General features: G+C 45.4%; 1 protein-coding gene across 1 annotated transcript; it reads left to right on the top strand.

The window, feature by feature from the left end:
• The first annotated feature begins 1,190 nt into the window (after positions 1–1,190).
• LOC149432729 (uncharacterized) lies at positions 1,191–19,610 on the top strand. The gene is made up of 5 exons (XM_089665058.1): positions 1,191–1,337; positions 9,364–9,569; positions 10,608–10,754; positions 12,313–12,441; positions 17,045–19,610. Exons 2-5 carry the CDS (start codon positions 9,401–9,403, stop codon positions 17,101–17,103), a joined length of 504 nt encoding a protein of 167 aa, XP_089521184.1. The 5' UTR covers positions 1,191–1,337; positions 9,364–9,400; the 3' UTR covers positions 17,104–19,610.
• Positions 19,611–21,083: the final 1,473 nt, after the last annotated feature.

Genomic DNA, 21,083 nt, shown 5'->3' with positions numbered 1-21,083 from the left:
AAAAAGAACAGAACATGAGTATGTGCCACAAAGATGATCATTCTTGTCAATTTTAACTAAAAGTAACAGTATTTGCAGTGAAATACCCACAACTGTTAGCAGGCCTGCTTTGAGAAATAATCCAGCTGCTCCAATCTGAGGAGACTATTGAATCCCCAGTGAGAACAACTATCAAATGGGTAAGCTCATGGTTTGTCCCCAGATTAAATGTGAAGTGAAGAGAGCTCTCCTTTATATTTGATCAATGTCCCTTTTAAGAATACTATAGTGTGTTCTGTGCGCTCGTTGGGGTCCAGTTGGTATGAAATTGTATTAAGGTGTAGATAATGGTTCCTCAAAACTGTAACACAAAAATGAGGGGGGAAGGATTTAACACTTTTCCTTTTGCTGGTGGTAAGTTAGTGCAGGGTCTCCTTTTAAAGACTTGAAATAGTGGAGGGTAACAATTGGCATAAAAGTCTATGGACAAGGACAACTCTCTCTGCATGTCAAAGGCAACAGGAGTAGGAATCCTGCTCTGCTTAAAAAGGGAATTTGTTTCAGTTAGAACTTCTGTATTCTGGCCTGCAACTGTCTGTCAGCTTGGATGATGAGACTAATGCAGATGTAGTTCAACAGAAGCAGCTAGGGGATCTAGGCCGCAACCTGGGGCAACTATATGTAATGTTCACAACTATGTGCAAGTAGGTAGCTGAGATGATGAAACTGTCAGTGTTCTCATAGTTAGTGGATACTTGGGACTCTCTAACCCAATCAGTGTGGTTTGGCAGATGATAGCGATTCGGCTTTTCTGGCAGCTGGGAGCCCCATACAGACTCTCTGGGTCTGATCCCGCCTGGTCTCCTGCTAACAGATTGACTCTCTGGGCAGCGTGGAGAGCAGCAGTACTGAGATGTAAAAAAAAGAGATGAAAACCAGATTTCTGAAAGAAAATATTTTAGATTAACAATACTTTAGAAAATGGAATGCTGTCCAGTTAGAGTTGAGATCTACTTTTAGCTTTGCAAATAATAATTTGCACAATGTAGCTGATTGCATTAAGAAAGGATGATGACACTATAGTGTTGCTTTTTGCAAGCGAACTGTTACTTTTGATTCCATCTATGTCATATCTTCTCACAACGTCCCAGGATGGACTTCTGTTTTGAATACAAAATGTGTGATAAGATTTTTCTGGGCCACCTACTGAATGTGTCCTTGAATAAAGTGTGAAGAGTGCTAACCACAGGTGATGAAGTCATCAGCTGCACCCCCGCCCATGAGACCCTGAACCAGGCGAGAGCTTTCAGCAGACCACTCAGGAAGCAGAGAGGAAAACACAGCTCCCGGCACACAAGGTAATATATATATTTGTGTGTGTGTATATAATATATATATTTAATATAACTTAAACTGAAGCTGCTTATATTAGCCAATCGAGTGTCAGCTTTCATTGGCTTCAGGAGACTTTCCTGAAAAGCAAGGTCTGAAATAAAAAATTGAACTGTTGGCCGACCAATTCAATTTCTTAATGCATCCCACCAGTCAATGAAGAACTGGAAATGTTGGCCAACCAAATCAATTTCCTAATGTATTCCACTAGTCAATGAGGAAATAGTCCCAATAAGAAATTGGTTTGCCAACATTTTCAATTTAGTTCCATTTCTTCATTGACTGGTGGAATGAAATTTAAAAAAAAAAAAAAAAAATTCACTTGGTTGCTCAACAGGTCCAAATTGGTTCCATTTCTTCTTAATTCCGACTATGCAGGAAAGAGTCTACTGGAGGAGCAGTATAGTTATACACTAAACTGGTATATCACGTGAATACACATGGAAGGTCTGTAGATGCCTTCAGTGACCCTGGAAAACATTTAGCCACTTCTGATAGTAGCCAATCGAGTGTCAGCTTTCAGTGGCTGCAGGAGACTCTTTCCTGACTAGCAAGGTCTGAAATTAGAAATTAAACTAAACTTGAACTGTTGGCCAACCAATTCAATTTCTTAATGCATCCCACCAGTCAATGAAGAACTGGAAATGTTGGCCAACCAAATCAATTTCCTAATGTATTCCACTAGTCAATGAGGAAATAGTCCCAATAAGAAATTGGTTTGCCAACATTTTCAATTTGGTTCCATTTCTTCATTGACTGGTGGAATGAAATAAAAATAAATAAATAAATAAATTCACTTTGTTGCTCAACAGGTCCAAATTGGTTCCATTTCTTCTTAATTCAGACTCTGCTATTCAGAAAAGAGTCTACTGGAGGAGTAGTATAGTTATACACTAAACTGGTATATCATGTGAATACACTTGGAAGGTCTGTAGATGCCTTCAGTGACCCTGGAAAACATTTAGTCACTTCTGATAGTAGCTAATCGAGTGGCTGCAGGAGACTCTTTCCTGAACAGCAAGGTCTGAAATTAGAAATTGAACTAAACTTGAACTGTTGGCCAACCAATTCAATTTCTTAATGCATCCCACCAGTCAATGAAGAAATGGAACTAAACTGGAAATGTTGGCCAAACAAATTAATTTCCTAATGTATTCCACTAGTCAATGAGGAAATATGTACCAATAAGAAATTGGTTGGTCAACAGTTCCAATTTAGTTCCATTCCTTCATTGGCTGGTGGAATGAAAAATAAAAAAAATTTACTTAGTTGCTCAACAGTTCCAAATTGGTTCCATTTCTTCTTAATTCCGACTATTCAGGAAAGAGTCTACTGGAGGAGTAGTAGAGTTACACACTAAACTGGTATATCACATGAATACACTTGGAAGGTCTGTAGACGCCTTTAGTGATCCTGGCAAATATTTAGCCGCTTCTGATAGTAGCCAATCGAGTGTCTGCTTACACTGGCTGGTGGAAGAATAAGCAATTGGATTGGTTGGTAAACATTTGCAGTTTAGTGCACTTTCTTCTTCATTCTGGAACTCGGCACAGGGATGGTGGGAACCGCTTATAATGAGCACAGCAGGTATGCAGACCCAGGAACTCAGCACAGGGATGGTGGGAACCGCTTATAAAGAGCACAGCAGGTATGCAGACCCAGGAACTCAGCACAGGGATGGTGGGAAACGCTTATAATGAGCGCAGCGGGTATACAGACCCGGGAACTCTGCACAGGGATGGTGGGAACCGCTTATAATGAGAGCAGCGGGTATACAGACCCAGGAACTCGGCACAGGGATGGTGGGAACCGCTTATAATGAGCGCAGTGGGTATACAGACCCAGGAACAAGGCACAGGGATAGTGGGAACCGCTTATAATGAGCGCAGCGGGTATACAGACCCAGGAACTCGGCACAGGGATGGTGGGAACCGCTTATAATGAGCGCAGCGGGTATACAGACCCAGGAACTCTGCACAGGGATGGTGGAAACCGCTTATAATGAGCGCAGCAGGTATACAGACCCGGGAACTCAGCACAGGGATGGTGGGAACCGCTTATAATGAGCACATCAGACATGCAGATCCTGGAACTTAGAGATCTCACCTATAGAGTTCCCAAGGGACAGAAGAAAGCATGCGATCTCTCCTTTTACATCAAGCCTATTAGACATTCAAACAGAGTACAATAGTAAGTAATCGGATAGAGAATTGTACAGTATAAGGGTAGATGTCAGAATAGTCCTCCCTGACTATATGGGTCCGGGGACATTTACCCCCCCCCCCCCCCGTTGTAGCTCTACTCTAGTGTGACTCAAATCGTTGCCAATACCTCCCACTCTGGCTTTTTCTACTAACACTTCTGCGGTTTGAAGCTGTTTTTGTAGTTTAGATGTGGTTACTTCTTTACAAGAACACACGCCAGCTCATCAATCTAAAAGTTAACTCTGTGTGTCCCAGAAATGAGAAAAAACAAAAAGTACAAAAATATACATTTTATGCAGCAAAGGCTGGATGATAGTACCCCACAATTCCTGCTCACTGAGGGCACGCTGTGGGATCCCATTGCAGGTAAAGTGACCGGTTCTCTTGATGGTTTATACAAGGTACAAGGATGAAGCAGTGGAATTTGGTGCAGATGCAGTAAAAACGCCCATCGAGAACTGACATCCAATGCAGTTTGGGGGCTGTACAAGAGCCCCCCCTTCATCAAGCTTAGATATATTGTAAATTCTTTAAAGCCGAAATCTAATCTGTTTATTTTTTTGCCTGCCCTGTTTCCTTCTTCCCCCTCACCAACACACCAATCAAATTTTTAAAGAAATCCTTTCGAATTTCATTGCTTACTTTTCTTTAGACCCAGTATGACCTCTCTAGGGTTCTCTATGCAAAGCAGGCAGATCATGGTTGGTGGGAGGGTCTGGGTGATATACATAGCTTCCTAAAACACCATAGCACACCTCATCAGTACTTCTCTCAACAGCCCTCAGCCCTGGTGCAAGCAGTGGACTGGCTCTTGGGAGGAGCTATTCAAATATCAAAATGCGTTGATCAGGGGCGGACTGACCATTTGGAAACTCGGGCACTGCCCGAGGGCCCGGGGTCAGTAGGGGCCCCATGAGATGCCCCGGTACCTTTTTCATAGGCTTTTTTGAGTTTGGGCATTGACACAGGGGCCCCATGATCCCCTATTGTCCGGGGGCCCCATGAGTTGTCAGTCCACCCCTGGTGTTGATCGATAGATTTCAGTCTGGAGGAGTGGGTGTTCCTAGGCAGGCTGTATCTGTATGCAGACCACCCTAGGTAATGCCCATATGTGTTGCCTCCCATGATTGAATGAACTGGAATCAATGAATGAAAGGGGAAGACCAGGGACAGTCAGACAGATTTTTTTTTTTTTTTTTTAAGTCCGCAAACGTGCAAACTACAACGAAAAACCCATAAGTGTTTCACAAAAAAGTGCAAGTGCCAAAACACCACACAAAAAGTGCACTTAGGGGTGTGCTTTGTCCTATCCCCGAAGGGGTTGGACCACTACCCTGATCCCCCGGGGCACAAAGCTCCTGACAGGGACAAGGTTCCCATTTGGTCCTCCTGGCCAAAAGGCCTGGTGGACCACCGTTTCTTATGCCCAGCCGAAGCCGGACATCCAGTACTAGGCCAGGGGGTTCTCCCGAAGAGAAAACCCCCTAGGGACAGGGGAGGAAGGAACCAAAAGGCCACACATCCTCCCCCTAGACTTCAGGGCAGGCCCGAGGACCCACACCCTCCATCATGTGAAGAAAACACACACATAAGTAAAAAGTGACAAACGTGGGAGTGTAAAAATAAATAAATAATTAAAAAAATAAATCTATAAAAATAATAAAGTGGTACCGTGCCAAATTGTGCACAGACCAGGCCCTGAGGCCCGTAGCAAAAATTGCCCTGGTCCTAGCCAAAAGGCCTGGTCCTTAGGGCACTGTGCAAAAAGAATGTAAAAACAGTGACCATGTGCCATGTCCTCCAGCCTGGTAATGAGGTGGGATCCATCGACTTGCTGCAGCTTCTAATGCACATTGTGTAAAGCTTACAGTGTGCAGTAAAATCAGAGTAAGCAATTTCAGTAGAAGAGAGGAGCCGGCACAACTGTGCAAGACAAAAACGAATGCTGAAAGTCCGCTCTAATTCTTAGTAAATAGTGGTTAGGAGCTTGCTATAGTGGTTAGAAAACTGCTGCTAGACAATTCAGGTTCTAACAGCTTTTTGCAAACAATGGTGATGAAGAGGAACTTGTCTACAAACCACTGAAAAGAATCAATTCTTGATCGACGCATTCATTGTGTGCACTAGAGAGTAACCACGCTTCAACAACTTCTTTGTTCAACTGGAACTAACATAAAACTAGTCCAGTACTTCACTCAATTTCCAGGTTCCCCTGTTAGGGCACCCCTCTCCCATTCACTGATTTCCCCCTCTGCCATTTAGTTCACCTGTGGGAACTTCTCTTTTCCTAGACAGTGTTCCTCTTTATAAACTGCATAAAGAAGAGGGGATGAGAAGGGAAATGAGGGTAATCACTGTCAGCTTTACCTTATCAAGGGAAATAATAACAAATGAAAAATGTCTTATGATTTATCCATTTATCCAGGTCATGGTATATCTAGTAGTAGTTGGCTACATCCAACTGAACTTGTTCTGTAATGTTGAAGGCATTTCATATCTTCTCCAAGCAACACTTCAATGGACCTAAAGAGGCATAAACTCAAGTGTCTGTAAAGATTCTCATTTCTTCAGGTCATGGTATGTCTTGTATTGGTTGGCTACATCCAACTGGACTTGTTCTGTAACGTTGAATACGTTTGTATCCTCTTCAATCAACACCTTTAGTATGAATGAATGCCAGGATGCCCAGCTCTCAATGGATCTAAAAAGACATAAAATCAAGTGTCTGTGAAGATTCTCATTTCCTCAGGTCATGGCATGTCTTGTATTGGTTGGCTACATCCAACTGAACTTGTTCTGTAATGTTGAAGGCATTTCATATCTTCTCCAAGCAACACTTCAATGGACCTAAAGAGGCATAAACTCAAGTGTCTTTACAGATTCTCATTTCTTCAGGTCATGGTATGTCTTGTAGCGGTTGGCTACATCCAATTGAACTTGTTCTGTAATGTTGAAGGCAGGGGCGGACTGACAACTCATGGGGCCCCCCGGGCAATAGGGGATCATGGGGCCCCTGTGTCCTTGCCCAAACTCAAAAAAGCCTATGAAAAAAGGTACCAGGGGCATCTCATGGGGCCCCCTACTGACCTCGGGCAGTGCCCAAGTTTCCAAATGGTCAGTCCGCCCCTGGTTGAAGGCATTTCATATCTCCAAGCAACACTTCAATGGACCTAAAGAGGCATAAACTCAAGTGTCTTTACAGATTCTCATTTCTTCAGATCATGGTATGTCTTGTATTGGTTGGCTACATCCAACTGGACTTGTTCTGTAACATTGAATGCGTTTGTATCCTCTTCAAGCAGCAACTTTAGTATGAATGAATACCAGGAAGCCCAGCTCTCAATGGATCTAAAAAGACATAAAATCAAGTGTCTGTGAAGATTCTCATTTCTTCAGGTCATGGTATGTCTTGTATTGGTTGGCTACATCCAACTGGACTTGTTCTGTGATGTTGAAGGCATTTCATATCTTCTCCAAGCAACACTTCAATGGACCGAAGGAGGCATAAACTCAAGTGTCTTTTTAAAGATTCTCATTTCTCCAGGTCATGGTATGTCTTGTATTGGTTGACTACATCCAACTGAACTTGTTCTGTAATGTTGAAGGCAGTTTGTATCTTCTCCAAGCAACCACATCAGTTCCAATGAATATCAAAAAGATAATTCAGCATTCAATGGACCTGAGGAGGCATAAACACAAGTGTCTTTTGAAGGTTCTCCTTTATCCAGGTCACGCTATATCTAGTAGTGGTTGGCCACAGCCAACTGGACTTCTGTAATGTTGAAGTAATTTAATTTCTGCTCCAAGCAACACCTTCAGTTCCGATGAACGTAAGAAAGATATCATAGCTCTCAATGACCTGAAGAGGCATAAACTCAAATGTCTGTGATGATTCTCCATTATCTAGGTCATGGTGGATCGAATAGTGGTTGGCTACATCCAACTGGACTTGTTCTGTATTGTTGAAGGCGTGTCATATCTTCTCCAAGAAACACCTCAATGGAACTAAAGAGGCATAAACTCAAAGTGTCTGTAAAGATTCTCATTTCTCCAGGTCATGGTATGTCTTGTAGTGGTTGGCTACATCCAACTGGACTTGTTCTGTAATGTTGAAGGCGTTTGTATCCTCTCCAAGCAATAACTTAAGTACGAATGAATGCCAGGAAGCCCAGCTCTCAATGGATCTAAAAAGACATAAAGTCAAGTGTCTGTGAAGATTCTCATTTATTCAGGTCATGGTATGTCTCGTAGTGGTTGGCTGCTTCCAACTGGATTTGTTCTGTTAAATTGTTAATGTTGAAGACATTTTGTAGTTATCCAATCAGCTAGAACCGAGGAAGTGGCTTGGATAAGCTACAAAATGTCTTCAACATTAAGAAACATTCTAGCTGGATGTGACCAATTACTAACAGATAATAATTGGAAGAAATCTCCGCCGCAGGATCAGATAAAAGTGAACTTCTAAAAAGCTTGGTCAGTTGCAGTCCAGTTAAACATTTTGAAAAATTGTGAACCTCCTAATTTCATATTTACGAACTGGAAGTCCCATTTAAAGTCAGGCTCCAAAAAAATTCATACTATAGAACAGCAAATGATGCAAAATTGTATGAAAAGGTCTTGGAAGTCCAGGCTGATGAGATAATGGAGCCAAAGAACAGCCTAAGCTACTTGTGTATTGTTGAAGGCATTTTGTAGGTTATGAGTCTCTAGAACTGAATAATCTGTTTGGATGAGTTTGGAAATGTCTTCAGCATTACAGAACAAGTCCGATTTAAAATGACCAACTAGCACTAGATGATAATGGGAAGAAAACTCCACTTATTTACAGCTGAAGCGGATAGAGATCACAGAAAAGCAAACTTCAGAAAACGTTAATCAGTTATGGTTCAGCTGAACACTTTGATAGTCAGCACACCTACAAAAAATTCAAATTTCCAAACTAGAAGTCCCATTAAAGCCTGTGAAATTCTTTACTGGGCTCCACAAAAGACAGCAGGGAATGATGCCAAATTGTGCAAAATGGTTTGGGATGTTGTTGGCAGCTAGACTAGATGATTGGGCCAAAGCCTGAGCCTCTACTGTTAATAATCCTACTAGGGATACTAACAAAGAAGGATGGGACCTGGTGGGACTGGCAGTCAACCTTGGGATGCTCAGCCAACAGCAAAAGCAGATATAAGGCAGAACCAGCCTTTGGTCCCTTTTTCTCAGAAGCTCTTTGGAAAACCAAGCTGTCAAAAAATATCACTGAAATTTAAATTGACCCATCTGAATCCTGATTTTCAGTCAGAATCCATGACCTTCCAAATTTCAGGAACAATCCAAGTATTGCCTAAGGTGCCCTAGCTAACTCTTGCACATTGATATGAATGATTTTCCCCAACTACCAGTGGGTGTCTGACTGGCCCTTATGTGCAAGATACTTACCTGTTTTAGATGTAAATTTACAAATCAGGTGATTGTCAACTCTATGGGGATATCTGTGATGGTGGACTGCAGATTGGCAGCCAGGGGCAGACTTACCATTTGGAAACTCGGCACTGCCCGAGGGCCTGGGGTCAGTAAGGGGTCCCATGAGATGCCCCTGGTACCTTTTTCATAGGCTTTATTGAGTTTGGGCAAGGACACAGGGGCCCCATGATCCCCTATTGCCCGGGGGCCCCATGAGTTGTCAGCCCACCCCTGTTGGCAGCTGTTCATTACCGGCCTATATGCTCTTTGTGCTGTAACCAGTTATATCTTCCTTTTTGAGAGGTCACACCACTGACATCTACATCTCTTTCCACAGCGGTTCATAGCTGGCTTTCTGGACCTCCCCAAGGAAGATGTTGTGTGGCAACCTTGTTGGGCTCACCTGCTCCTGTCTGAGCTTCGTTCTGGGGCTCACAGGCATCCTCAGTGACTATTGGCTGGTGAATTTTGGATCGGAACTCTTCCATGAAGGCATCTGGCAACGATGTACCAATAACGTATGCATCAAAATCACTGGGAAAGGTAAGATGCGTGTTTTAAAGTGGTTGTAAAGGCTCATGTTTTCTTTTTTTACCTTCATGCATTCTATGCATGAAGGTAAAAAATCTTCTGTGTGTAGCAGTGCCCCCAGACCCTCAATACTTGAGCCTCGTCACGATCTAGTGATGTGAATGACAGCATCGGCTGTCCCGGGTCTCTGCCCCCCCAGACAGCAAGTGGGAGCCATTGGAGAGAAAGGGAGCGGGGCCAAGCCGCATCTTTGTGAATGGACACACGGAGCAGCGGGTGCCCCCATAGCAAGCTGTTTGCTGTGGGGGCACCCGACAGGAGGGAGGGGCCAGGAGAGCCTGCAGGGGACCTGAAAAGAGTAGAATCCAGGCAAAACCACAGCACACAGCAGGTAAGTATAGAAAATAACATGTTTGTTATTTTCCAAAAAAAACAAACCTTTGGAATCTTTTTAAAGCGGAGTTCCACTCACCCTGTCAAAAAATAAAGTCAGCACCTACAAAAACAGCCACTTACCTGTCCCTCGGTCCCGTGGTGTGTCCCCCGCAGCCCATTTTACCCGCTGCCCTGTATTCCAGGAGGCCGGCATCTTCAGTGTGGGCACCCGGCTGTGACTGCTTGCGGCTTCACAGCCGGGTGCCCACTACGCATGCGCGAGTAGCTCTGCACTTCATGAATGGTCCTGTAGTCTTCTGGGATCTGTCACGTGTCCCAAAAGATTACAGGGAGGGAGGGAGGACATGATCGGACCAGAAGTGGGAGCTGTCAAATTCTGGTATCCGCTCTCTCCTGCCCCCCTAAGGTGCCAATCCTTAATGGGGAACGGGGGAGCAGTCCTTAAAGCGGAACTTCACCTTTTGGGTGGAGCTCCACTTTAAGTCTATCAGCTTTACATATATAACCATCTTAAAAATAAAATTGCAAGAATCAAGAATTTTAAAAGCTTACTTTTATTTTCTTTTTGATTAAATAATTTTTATTCACTTGCGATGTGTCTTGGTGTCATATGTACTGAATTCCCTTTCACTGATATTTGCGTTTCCCTTACAGAGTACATCGATGCCACCCGCAGCCTGCTCATCCTGTCCACTGCTGTGCTCCTGTTCGGGATGGTATTTTCCTGTCTTACATTTTTCAATTATTACATAGGACGGTTCACAGCCTCCCTTGCAGCTGGTACTCTGGACGTCTTATCAGGTAAGAGCCCGCCCACGAGGAACAGCTGAAGAGTGCACTAACCGGACAGCACTATAATAGAAAAGGCAGACAGGATGATAGAGAAGAGCAGGACAGAGCATCACTATGGGAGCTGAAACCACTATTTCTGAAAGAGGAACCCAAATTTTTGGGGGTCTGAGACCCTATATTCATTAAAAAAGCTTAAATTGTCACTTCACTCAAGAACAAATACTTCACGTGACTCTAAACAATATCCGCTGTTTTGTTTTTGTTTGTTTTTTTTTTTTTTCAATAAAAATGTAATTTTTTAAAAAAAAAAGTCAGTCCTGCTGCAGCAGGTTCTATACATTGTACAGGTAGTTGAAGGGGACCCCCTCAGGTGCAAAATTTAACCCCTTCGTGCCTACGTCACACAAATATGCGGCGTCACAGAACTGGGCTTTTTTCCGTGGGGCCGCATATTTGTGAACCTGTCTTTCTGCCGCACGGCACGCTCCCAGCACAAAGACTGGGGTGTCACTGAGAGCCCTGGGTCCCGTTCTAATGATCAAGACCCGGGTCCCGTTCTAATGATCAAGACCCGGGTCCCGTTCTAATGATCAAGACCCGGGTCCCGTTCTAATGATCAAGACCCGGGTCCCGTTCTAATGATCAAGACCCGGGTCCCGTTCTAATGATCAAGACCCGGGTCCCGTTCTAATGATCAAGACCCGGGTCCCGTTCTAATGATCAAGACCCGGGTCCCGTTCTAATGATCAAGACCCGGGTCCCGTTCTAATGATCAAGACCCGGGTCCCGTTCTAATGATGAAGACCGCCATTGAGAAATACTGTGTGAGCTATGATTGGATTTTTTTTTTTTTTACACTGATTACTTTTACACCCATAAAAGCAATCATTTCTCTTTCCCTCTGGCTGCATTCTTGCAGCCATTGAGAAATACTGTGAGAGTTGTGATTGGTCACAGCTTATCACATGGTACAAGGCTGTTGTGAATAGCCTTGTACCATGTGACTTCTGTTATCATTCACAGATTTCACTAGTAGTAAGCAATGATGTCAGAAGTGACATCTTGCTTACTATTCATATGATCAGTGATCACATGATCGGGACCTCACACAGAGGTCCGGTCCAGCGATCACAGGAGGCACCAATCACGGTGCTCCCAGGGAGCGCGCACAGGCAATGAATGCGAGCGATGTTTAGAAACGTCAACCCTCTTCAGCAGTGCTCCCGTCAGGCCGTTTATGTACATGAGCCAGATGGGGAGTGGTTAAGCAGAGGTAGAAAGATGTAATTAAGACTAGGAGAGCTCCCTCTAGTGGTAAATCTACAAATATCTTTTTTCAATACAATAAAAGTAATATGGAAGGCAAGCATATGAAGCACTGCAATACTACAGGGACTTCACATGTTCACTAATAACACATCTTACATTCCTTTTAAAACATTGTCATGTTTCTCTAATAAAGAGGTCCCCTTTAAAAAAAAAAAAAAACAACCTACAGATCCACTGAAAAATTGATCAAACCCATCAGACTGCCAATTAATGCAGCTTTGTCACTTATTTATTACAGCGATGTTCCTTCTTGTCGGAATGACGGTGTACACATCGGAAACGGCTCATAATGTCCTGAATAGTTCCTACAACTATGAGTGGTCGTTCTTCCTCTGCTGGACCTCAGGCTTTTTCTTGGTTGTTGCAGGTTGGTTGTCGGATATGTCTCTGATTTAATCTATTGAGAAAATGGAGGGTTACCTTAACCATTGTCAAACAGTGTTTTATTTGGCTTGAACAGTACAGTGTAGAATTCATGGCACTTGCAGACCAGGACTGAGAACAAGGAAGGCACTGAGGATATCGGTAGACGTGCATTCTACCTTCTGTGGTTGCCTATCTGAATGCACACAAGGGGAGGCATTGCCTATAATGATCATTCATACATCCTGAGCCTGCATTCACTATATCCGCTCTCCCCGGACCCCGCATTCACTATATCCGCTCTCCCCGGACCCCGCATTCACTATATCCGCTCTCCCCGGACCCCGCATTCACTATATCCGCTCTCCCCGGACCCCGCATTCACTATATCCGCTCTCCCCGGACCCCGCATTCACTATATCCGCTCTCCCCGGACCCCGCATTCACTATATCCGCTCTCCCCGGACCCCGCATTCACTATATCCGCTCTCCCCGGACCCCGCATTCACTATATCCGCTCTCCCCGGACCCCGCATTCACTATATCCGCTCTCCCCGGACCCCGCATTCACTATATCCGATCACTGATGATTCCTGGCACAGATGATATGGAAACAAACAGATGCATTCAAGTAAAGTTGCACAATTTCAAAGTGGGATCCAGTGTGAACCATGGCTTAATGTCCTCAGTCCTGCTTTGAAGATGAGCAGAACTCCTTACTCTGTTATTGATCAGTGCAGACCACAGACAAGCTGAATATAAACAAAACCATATTGACACTGGGCGGTGCTCTTTAGATCCGCACAGGAAAATAGACAATGGTGAGAAGTGGAATGATAGTGTTGGACATATTAAAAGTTCTAGTTTACTTTAAAAGTACTGTTATCCTTTAGACCAGCCATTCTTGACCAGGGCTGCGTGACACCTTAGGGTTCCTCCAGTGTAAAGGTTCTTTGAGAGATTTTCAATTTCAGCCTATGTGAAATTATCTTAAATAACCACTGATTCCAATAATCTTTATACTTGTCTGTAAGGGGCATTCTTCCCAGTGGTCACCAATGTAAGGAATGTTCTTCTCACTGCCCACCAATGTAAGGAACGTTCTTCCCACTGGCCACCAGGGCCCTTCTCTTCTTCCATTGAAGAGTGTTAGTTGGTCATTCTTCCCAGTGGCCACCAATGTAAGGGGCATTCTTCCCAGTGGCCACCAATGTAAGGGGCATTCTTCCCAGTGGCCACCAATGTAAGGGGCATTCTTCCCAGTGGCCACCAATGTAAGGGGCATGCTTCCCAGTGGCCACCAATGTAAGGAATGTTCTTCTCACTGCCCACCAATGTAAGGAACATTCTTCCCACTGGCCACCAGGGCCCTTCTCTTCTTCCATTGAAGAGTGTTAGTTGGTCATTCTCCCAGTGGCCACCAATGTAAGGGGCATTCTTCCCAGTGGCCACCAATGTAAGGGGCATTCTTCCCAGTGGCCACCAATGTAAGGGGCATTCTTCCCAGTGGCCACCAATGTAAGGGGCATTCTTCCCAGTGGCCACCAATTTAAGGGGCATTCTTCCCAGTGGCCACCAATGTAAGGGGCATTCTTCCCAGTGGCCACCAATGTAAGGGGCATTCTTCCCAGTGGCCACCAATGTAAGGGGCATTCTTCCCAGTGGCCACCAATGTAAGGGGCATTCTTCCCAGTGGCCACCAATGTAAGGGGCATTCTTCCCAGTGGCCACCAATGTAAGGGGCATTCTTCCCAGTGGCCACCAATGTAAGGGGCATTCTTCCCAGTGGCCACCAATGTAAGGGGCATTCTCACCACTGGCCACCAATGTAAGGGGCATTTTCACCACTGGCCACCAATGTAAGGAACAATCTTCCCACTAGCCACCAATATAGGGGTATTTTTCCCACTGACCACCAGGGCCCTTCTCTTCTTCCATTGAAGGGTGTTAGTTGGTCATTCTCCCACTGGCCACCAATCTAAGGAGGGCTTTTTCCACTGATCGTGAATCTAAGAGTCATCTCCAAATGACCATCAATCTAAGGCAAGTTTCCCAACCAGAGTTTCTCCAGAGTTTGCTAGGGGTTCCTTGAGCAATTTCTGCCTCTCAGATAAGTGCCTACTGGCACCATTGATCCTTTTAGCTATCTCTAAGGGCGTAATTATTCCCAATGCTTGCAAGTTTAAGGAGCATTCTTCCCACTGACTATCACACAGTTTCATGAGATGTAGATACAGTAATTTTTAGCAGAGGTTCCATGAGACCAAAAAGCTATTTCAAGGGTTCCTCTGTGTTAAAAGGTTGAAAAGGGCTGATCTAAGGAAACCCTACTGACCACTACTCTTCAATAGTTGCCAATGTAAGGAGCATTCTTCCCACTGATCACCAGTGTAATAGGGTCCTTCTCTTCTCGCATTGAAAAGTGTTGGATGGTCTTTTTCCCACTGATCACCAATCTAAGGAGAATCTTCTTCCACCAATGTAAGAGGGAGGTATTCTCCCACGGACCTGGCCATCACCCTGAGGGAACTCTTCTCCACTAACCACCATTCCACGGGAGCTCATCAATGACCATGACCACCAATGTAAAGAACATTCTCCTACTGATGACCAATGTCATAGGGTCCTTCTTCCATTGACCACCACTGTAGGAGGGCCCATTTCCACCAATGAAAAGTGGTCCTTCTCCCACCGGCTGCCGATCTAAGAGGACCCTTCTCCAGTGATCACCAGCCTAAGGGACCCCCTCTCCACTGACATTCAATCTAAGGTGGCACTTCACTGACCACCAGTAAAGAGGGCACTACACTGACCACCAATGTAAGGTAGCACTTTTCCACGAACTACTACCATTTTTCCTGACCATTATTTTTTGTTTCAATATTATCACTGTAAATAATTTTGTTAAAGTAGCTCTGGGTGTCAAATACTTGAAAGCCGAACTCCATTAATTATGTGTATTGTGTGCTTACCTTGGTCCAGTTTGACACAATGGGGGAGATTTACTAAAGCTGGTTCACTCAGAATCTAGTGCACCTGTGTATGGCAGCCAATCAGCTTCTAACCACAGCTTGTTCAATTAAGCTTTGGCAATAAAACCTGGAAGCTGATTGGTTTCTATCCAGAAGTGCACAACATTTTGCACTCTCCAGCTTTAGTAAATAATCCCAACTGTAAGTATGTATATCTCATACCTGATAGGGAAGCTGAAAATCACGGTAGTAGTTGGTGCTACTACGGTTATAGCTGTGATTTTGGTTCCGTGCAAACTGCTTTTCCTCTGCACATTGACCACAGAGGGAACCACTGCCATTCATAGAATGCCTTGCATTTGTTTCAATGAGTATAAGGCATTCTCTTACTGGACATGGTGGAGATCAGGGCATCACCACTACTTCCTTTCTACCTTGTCCATTCAGGAAATGCCTTGTATCTTTCGGAAAAAAAGGCGTTCTGTGAATGGTGGTGCTACCAAGTACTTGGCCTCTTAAGGTCAGAGGCAGGGGCGGACTGATCATTTGGAAACTCGGGCACTGCTTCAGTAGGGGGCCCCATGAGATGCCCCTGGTACCTTTTTTCATAGGCTTCGGTTCCCAGTATAGTTGCGATCAGGGGCAGACTGAGAACTCATGTGGCCCCCAGGCAATAGGGGATCATGGGGCCCCTGTGTTCTTGCCCAAACTCAAAAAAGCCTATGAAAAAAGGTACCGGGGCATCTCATGGGGCCCCCTACTGACCCCGGACCCTCAGGCAGTGCCCGAGTTCTCGAATGGTCAGTCCACCCCTGGTTGCGATTTCCAGCGCGGGCGGTGTGCCATTAGAACTAATAGCTCCCGGCCGCAGGTCTGCATTCCTCTGGCTGGGTGGTGCAGCTGCATGGATGTTCGTGTGGATCCTCAGCGGCACCACCCCTACATATGTAAACCTTGCCTTACTAAGCTCTGGAGCAACTGCACTTGCAAAGTGCTCAGTCTATTTGCCTTTAGTAAATCAACCCCCTTGCAACATATTTATTTTATTATCCATTTTAATGGGTACTGGCTGGTTGTTGGCTTACAGGCCAACTCTCAAACATTACTGAGAGCCAGGGGCGGACTGACCATTTGGAAACTCTGGCACTGCCCAAGGGCCTGGGGGTCAGTAGGGGGCCCCATGAGATGCCCCTGGTACCTTTTTCGAGTTTGGGCAAGGACACAGGGGCCCCATTATCCCCTATTGCCTGGGGGCCCCATGAGTTGTCAGTCCGCCCCTGGTCAGAGGTGAAGCCATTTGTACAAAAACCCAAGCGGGACCTACTGTAGTAGCGCTGACTACTACAGTGATTTTTAGCTTTCCTAGTGGCCCTTCCATCATGCCAAGCTGGACCGAGGTTACTACACAATACTTAGTTACCAACTACTAGCAGAAAAACTTGACCTTTGTTGTTATTGCCAGTAACTGGTATGTGATCAATCATAGACTACAATCCAATGCCAATGAACTTTGGGACACGAAAATAGATTTGGAAAACCAAAACAGGAAAAAAAGTCCCATAAATTTTTTTTTTTTTTTTTTTAAACTTTGTAAGACATTCTGTTTGCACATCTAATACCTTTTTCTCTGCACAGCAACTTCGCACTTCCTAGCGCACAAAGTGACACCGCAGACTGGTTATGAATCCATGTGAGAAGGGGACGTCGTCAACGGCCGCAGCAAACTTTGGGAACTTTACCTATCGGCATCTACAGCATGGGGAGGGAGAGGAGTGTTTGTCGCCTCCTACTGATCATTTATATAAATTGTATAACAAATATAGAAGAAAAAGGCTACTGATCTCCTATCTAGTATAAGTTATTAGTGTTTCTAAACCCAAGAAAAAATATTTAATACATTGCAGCTGATCGGTCCTGAGATGAGACAGTTTTTTTTGGGCAAACTACTTTTTTTGCAAGTACAGGAAAATACCAGAGGGGACACTGAGCAAAAAAAATGACCTGATGGGGTCTTCACCAGTTCCTATTCTAGCCAAAACTAATGTTTTTTTGTAGATTCCCCCTCTCTGAACCCCCCATTTGCCCCTGAGTGATTAAGGCTACAGTGCCACGCCTCTGAAAAGAAATCTGCACTTGAATCACTTTTCACAAGTTTGTGATCAGGGCCTTCTACCTCCCTGTTATCACCAAGGAGGGGGGGGGGGGGGTAGTCCAAACCAGGAGAGCAGCTTAAGGTTGTTACCCTAGAACAGGAAGTGTGTTACTGGCAGGATCACCAGGTAAAAATAAAGGGAGAAAAAAGCCTTAGTGTTACTAAACCCAGAACCCTGCATTCGCTATATCTGCTCTCCCAGGACCCTGCGATCACTATATCCGCTCTCCCCGGACCCTGCATTCGCTATATCCGCTCTCCCCGGACCCTGCATTCGCTATATCCGCTCTCCCCGGACCCTGCATTCGCTATATCTGCTCTCCCCGGACCCCGCATTCGCTATCAGGGGTGGACTGACCATTGGGAAACTCGGGCACTGCCTGAGGGCCCGGGGTCAGTAGGGGGCCCCATGAGATGCCTCTGGTAACTTTTTCATAGGCTTTTTTGAGTTTGGGCAAAGACCCGGGGGCCCCATGAGTTGTCAGTCCGCCCCTGTTCACTATATCTGGTCTCCCCAGACCCTGCATTCACTATATCTGGTCTCCCCAGACCCTGCATTCACTATATCTGGTCTCCCCGGACCCCGCGTTCACTATATCTGTTTTCCTAGGACCCTGCATTTGTTATCACCACTCTCCCCGGACCCTGCATTCACTATATCCGGTCTCCCCGGACCCTGCATTCACTATATCTGGTCTCCCCGGACCCTGCATCCACTGTATCTGGTCTCCCCGGACCCTGCATCCACTGTATCTGGTCTCCCCGGACCCTGCATCCACTGTATCTGGTCTCCCCGGACCCTGCATCCACTGTATCTGGTCTCCCCGGACCCTGCATCCACTGTATCTGGTCTCCCCGGACCCTGCATCCACTGTATCTGGTCTCCCCGGACCCTGCATCCACTGTATCTGGTCTCCCCGGACCCTGCATCCACTGTATCTGGTCTCCCCGGACCCTGCATCCACTGTATCCGGTCTCCCCGGACCCTGCATCCACTGTATCCGGTCTCCCCGGACCCCGCATTCACTATATCCGGTCTCCCCGGACCCCGCATTCACTATATCCGGTCTCCCCGGACCCCGCATTCACTATATCCGGTCTCCCCGGACCCCGCATTCACTATATCCGGTCTCCCCGGACCCCGCATTCACTATATCCGGTCTCCCCGGACCCCGCATTCACTATATCCGGTCTCCCCGGACCCCGCATTCACTATATCCGGTCTCCCCGGACCCCGCATTCACTATATCCGGTCTCCCCGGACCCCGCATTCACTATATCCGGTCTCCCCGGACCCCGCATTCACTATATCCGGTCTCCCCGGACCCTGCATTCACTATATCTGATCTCTCACAGTACACCCAACATGGAAATGCAGTTCTTTTCGTAAATATAAACTGCTCAATACCTTTTTGCATCAGCAGTTAGAGAGCAGTCTTGTGACTTCAGCAGAGCATTGGTTAAAGCTTGTGGGTGGAGTTTTCTTTCTGCTCTAGGAGGATGCAGAACCCCTGACCGCCGTCTGAACAGTGCTGATTGGCCCTGTGCTGATCACATGCACATTCCCATGAAAAAAAAAAAACCTATCAATACACGCTAAACTGAGCATGTACAAAAGGACTCCACACCGTATGTCTTATGAGGAGATAAGAGAACACTGGAAGAAGGGGAGGATCAAAAAAGTCAGGATCCAACTGCATTTTTACATAATGCAGAAGATTAACCCCTTAGGTTCCACAGTGAGTATAACAAGCATATTCTACTGTATATACAGACTGATTTTTACTGTTGTGGGTTTAGTAACACTTTAAGAAGAAATTAATGCAGCCACCACGTGGACTGCAAAGGCATAGTCAAGGCTCTTGAAAACTCCACATGGCGGCAAGGTCAGGACAGTGCCCTCTACTGGGGCTTCCTTACCATAGCATATTTCTGTTAACAGTACGCCTGCTTAGGAAGCATGCCTTGTGCAACCTCCTCTATGTAAGCCCTGCATTTCTATGTTGTTACTTTGATTGTTAATATAAGAGTTTTATTGTTTGAAGGATATATTCAAGGATTTGTTTTTTGTTGCAACTGCCTTATATAAACCGAATGCTAAAAGCAGGAGATTGCCTGTTCCTTTAAAATCACTGCCACGCGGTAAGCACACGCTACCTCTTTGCTCTGAATTTCTAAGTTTGCATACTTGCTGTGTCCATTATGAGAGCCTCTCGCCATCCCTGCTTAATTTTGCACACTTGCTGTGTCCATTATGAGAGCCTCTCGCCATCCCTGCTTAATTTTTTATTTAATTTTAATATGTAGAGAATATAACAGGAGAAGCTAGGGCACACAAAGGTGGGTTTAATGCCCAAAACTCCCGGATGGGAGTAGTTTGATCTTCTTGCCAAGAATATGTAAGAAGAAGGGCCCATCAGCTTTTAACCACAACCAAAATATCCCATTTGGACATCTCTGTGCTGCTCGCTGTTCTCCTTGCTGGAGAGGAAGCTGTACCTGAGGATCTGTAGTGCAAGGATCTCCCTGCTTCTGATTCATTCATTCTGTAGATCTGTGCTTGCTTCACCTCTTCTGCTGCTTTTTCATTATTACCCCACCAGTCATCAGGGAAGCAGCTCTGAAATGAGGAAGCAAAGCCCTGCTTCGGTCAAGATGACCGCCTCCACACTCCGAAAATGAAATTTTCACCCAACAAACAAATCTTAATGAAATGAAAAGCACATCTCTACCCAATACCCCTGGTCCCATTTCATCCGATTGGGTCTCCTGCTTCTGTCTCAATACCCCCTCATCCAACCACTAGACCTTTATCCCTTCCCCAATACCCCTGATCCCTATGCATCCCACTAGAGCTTCATCTTCTATCCCAATACCTCTCCTTATAATTCACTAGAACTTTATCCCTATCTGAATACCAATACCCTTGCGCTCTATTCATCCTATTAGAGTTTCATCTTCTAACTCCATACCCCCCCTTCCCATTCATGCGACTACAGATTTTTTTTTTTCCTTTATCCCAATAACCCCCCCCCCCTCCTTCCCCCTTTCCATCCTACTAGAGCTTTATACTTTATTCCAATACCCCATCCATCTTACCAGAACTTCTTCTCTATCTCAATACAACTGTCCCCTCCCCCAATCCCTCCATCCAATACATGCCACTTCTCAGCCCTCCCATCCATCCAACTATAGCTCCATTCTTTGCCCCATTGTCCCCCAACTTCTCCACCCTTCGGCTCCATTCCTCATCCAATACATGCCACTTCTTAGCCCTCTCATTCATCCAACTATAGCTCCATTCTCTGCCCCAATGTCCCCCACCTTTTCCACCCTTCAGCTTAATTCCTCATCCAATACATGCCACTTCTCAGCCCTCCCATCCATCCAACTATAGCTCCATTCTCTGACGCAATGTCCCCCACCTTCTCCAGTCATCCACTCCATTCCTCATCCAATACATGCCACATCTTAGCCCTCCCATTCATCCAACTAAAGCTCCATTCTGCCCCAATGTCCCCC

This window comes from Staurois parvus, unplaced genomic scaffold (genome assembly GCF_062004578.1).
Source record: "Staurois parvus isolate SC_StPar_1 unplaced genomic scaffold, SC_StPar_1.0 ptg002113l, whole genome shotgun sequence".
In the NCBI taxonomy this organism is placed as follows: domain Eukaryota; kingdom Metazoa; phylum Chordata; class Amphibia; order Anura; family Ranidae; genus Staurois; species Staurois parvus.
The sequence above is the reverse complement of the archived record's forward strand: the minus strand, read 5'-3'. Positions and strand labels throughout refer to the sequence as shown.

Excerpts from the sequence above, each read along its gene's own strand:
- LOC149432729 (XM_089665058.1), top strand. The coding sequence starts at position 9,401 with ATGTTGTGTGGCAACCTTGTTGGGCTCACCTGCTCCTGTCTGAGCTTC. Across the intron at positions 9,570-10,607 it reads CATCAAAATCACTGGGAAAG|AGTACATCGATGCCACCCGC; the intron begins GTAAGATGCGTG and ends TTTCCCTTACAG. Across the intron at positions 12,442-17,044 it reads CTTTTTCTTGGTTGTTGCAG|CAACTTCGCACTTCCTAGCG; the intron begins GTTGGTTGTCGG and ends TTCTCTGCACAG.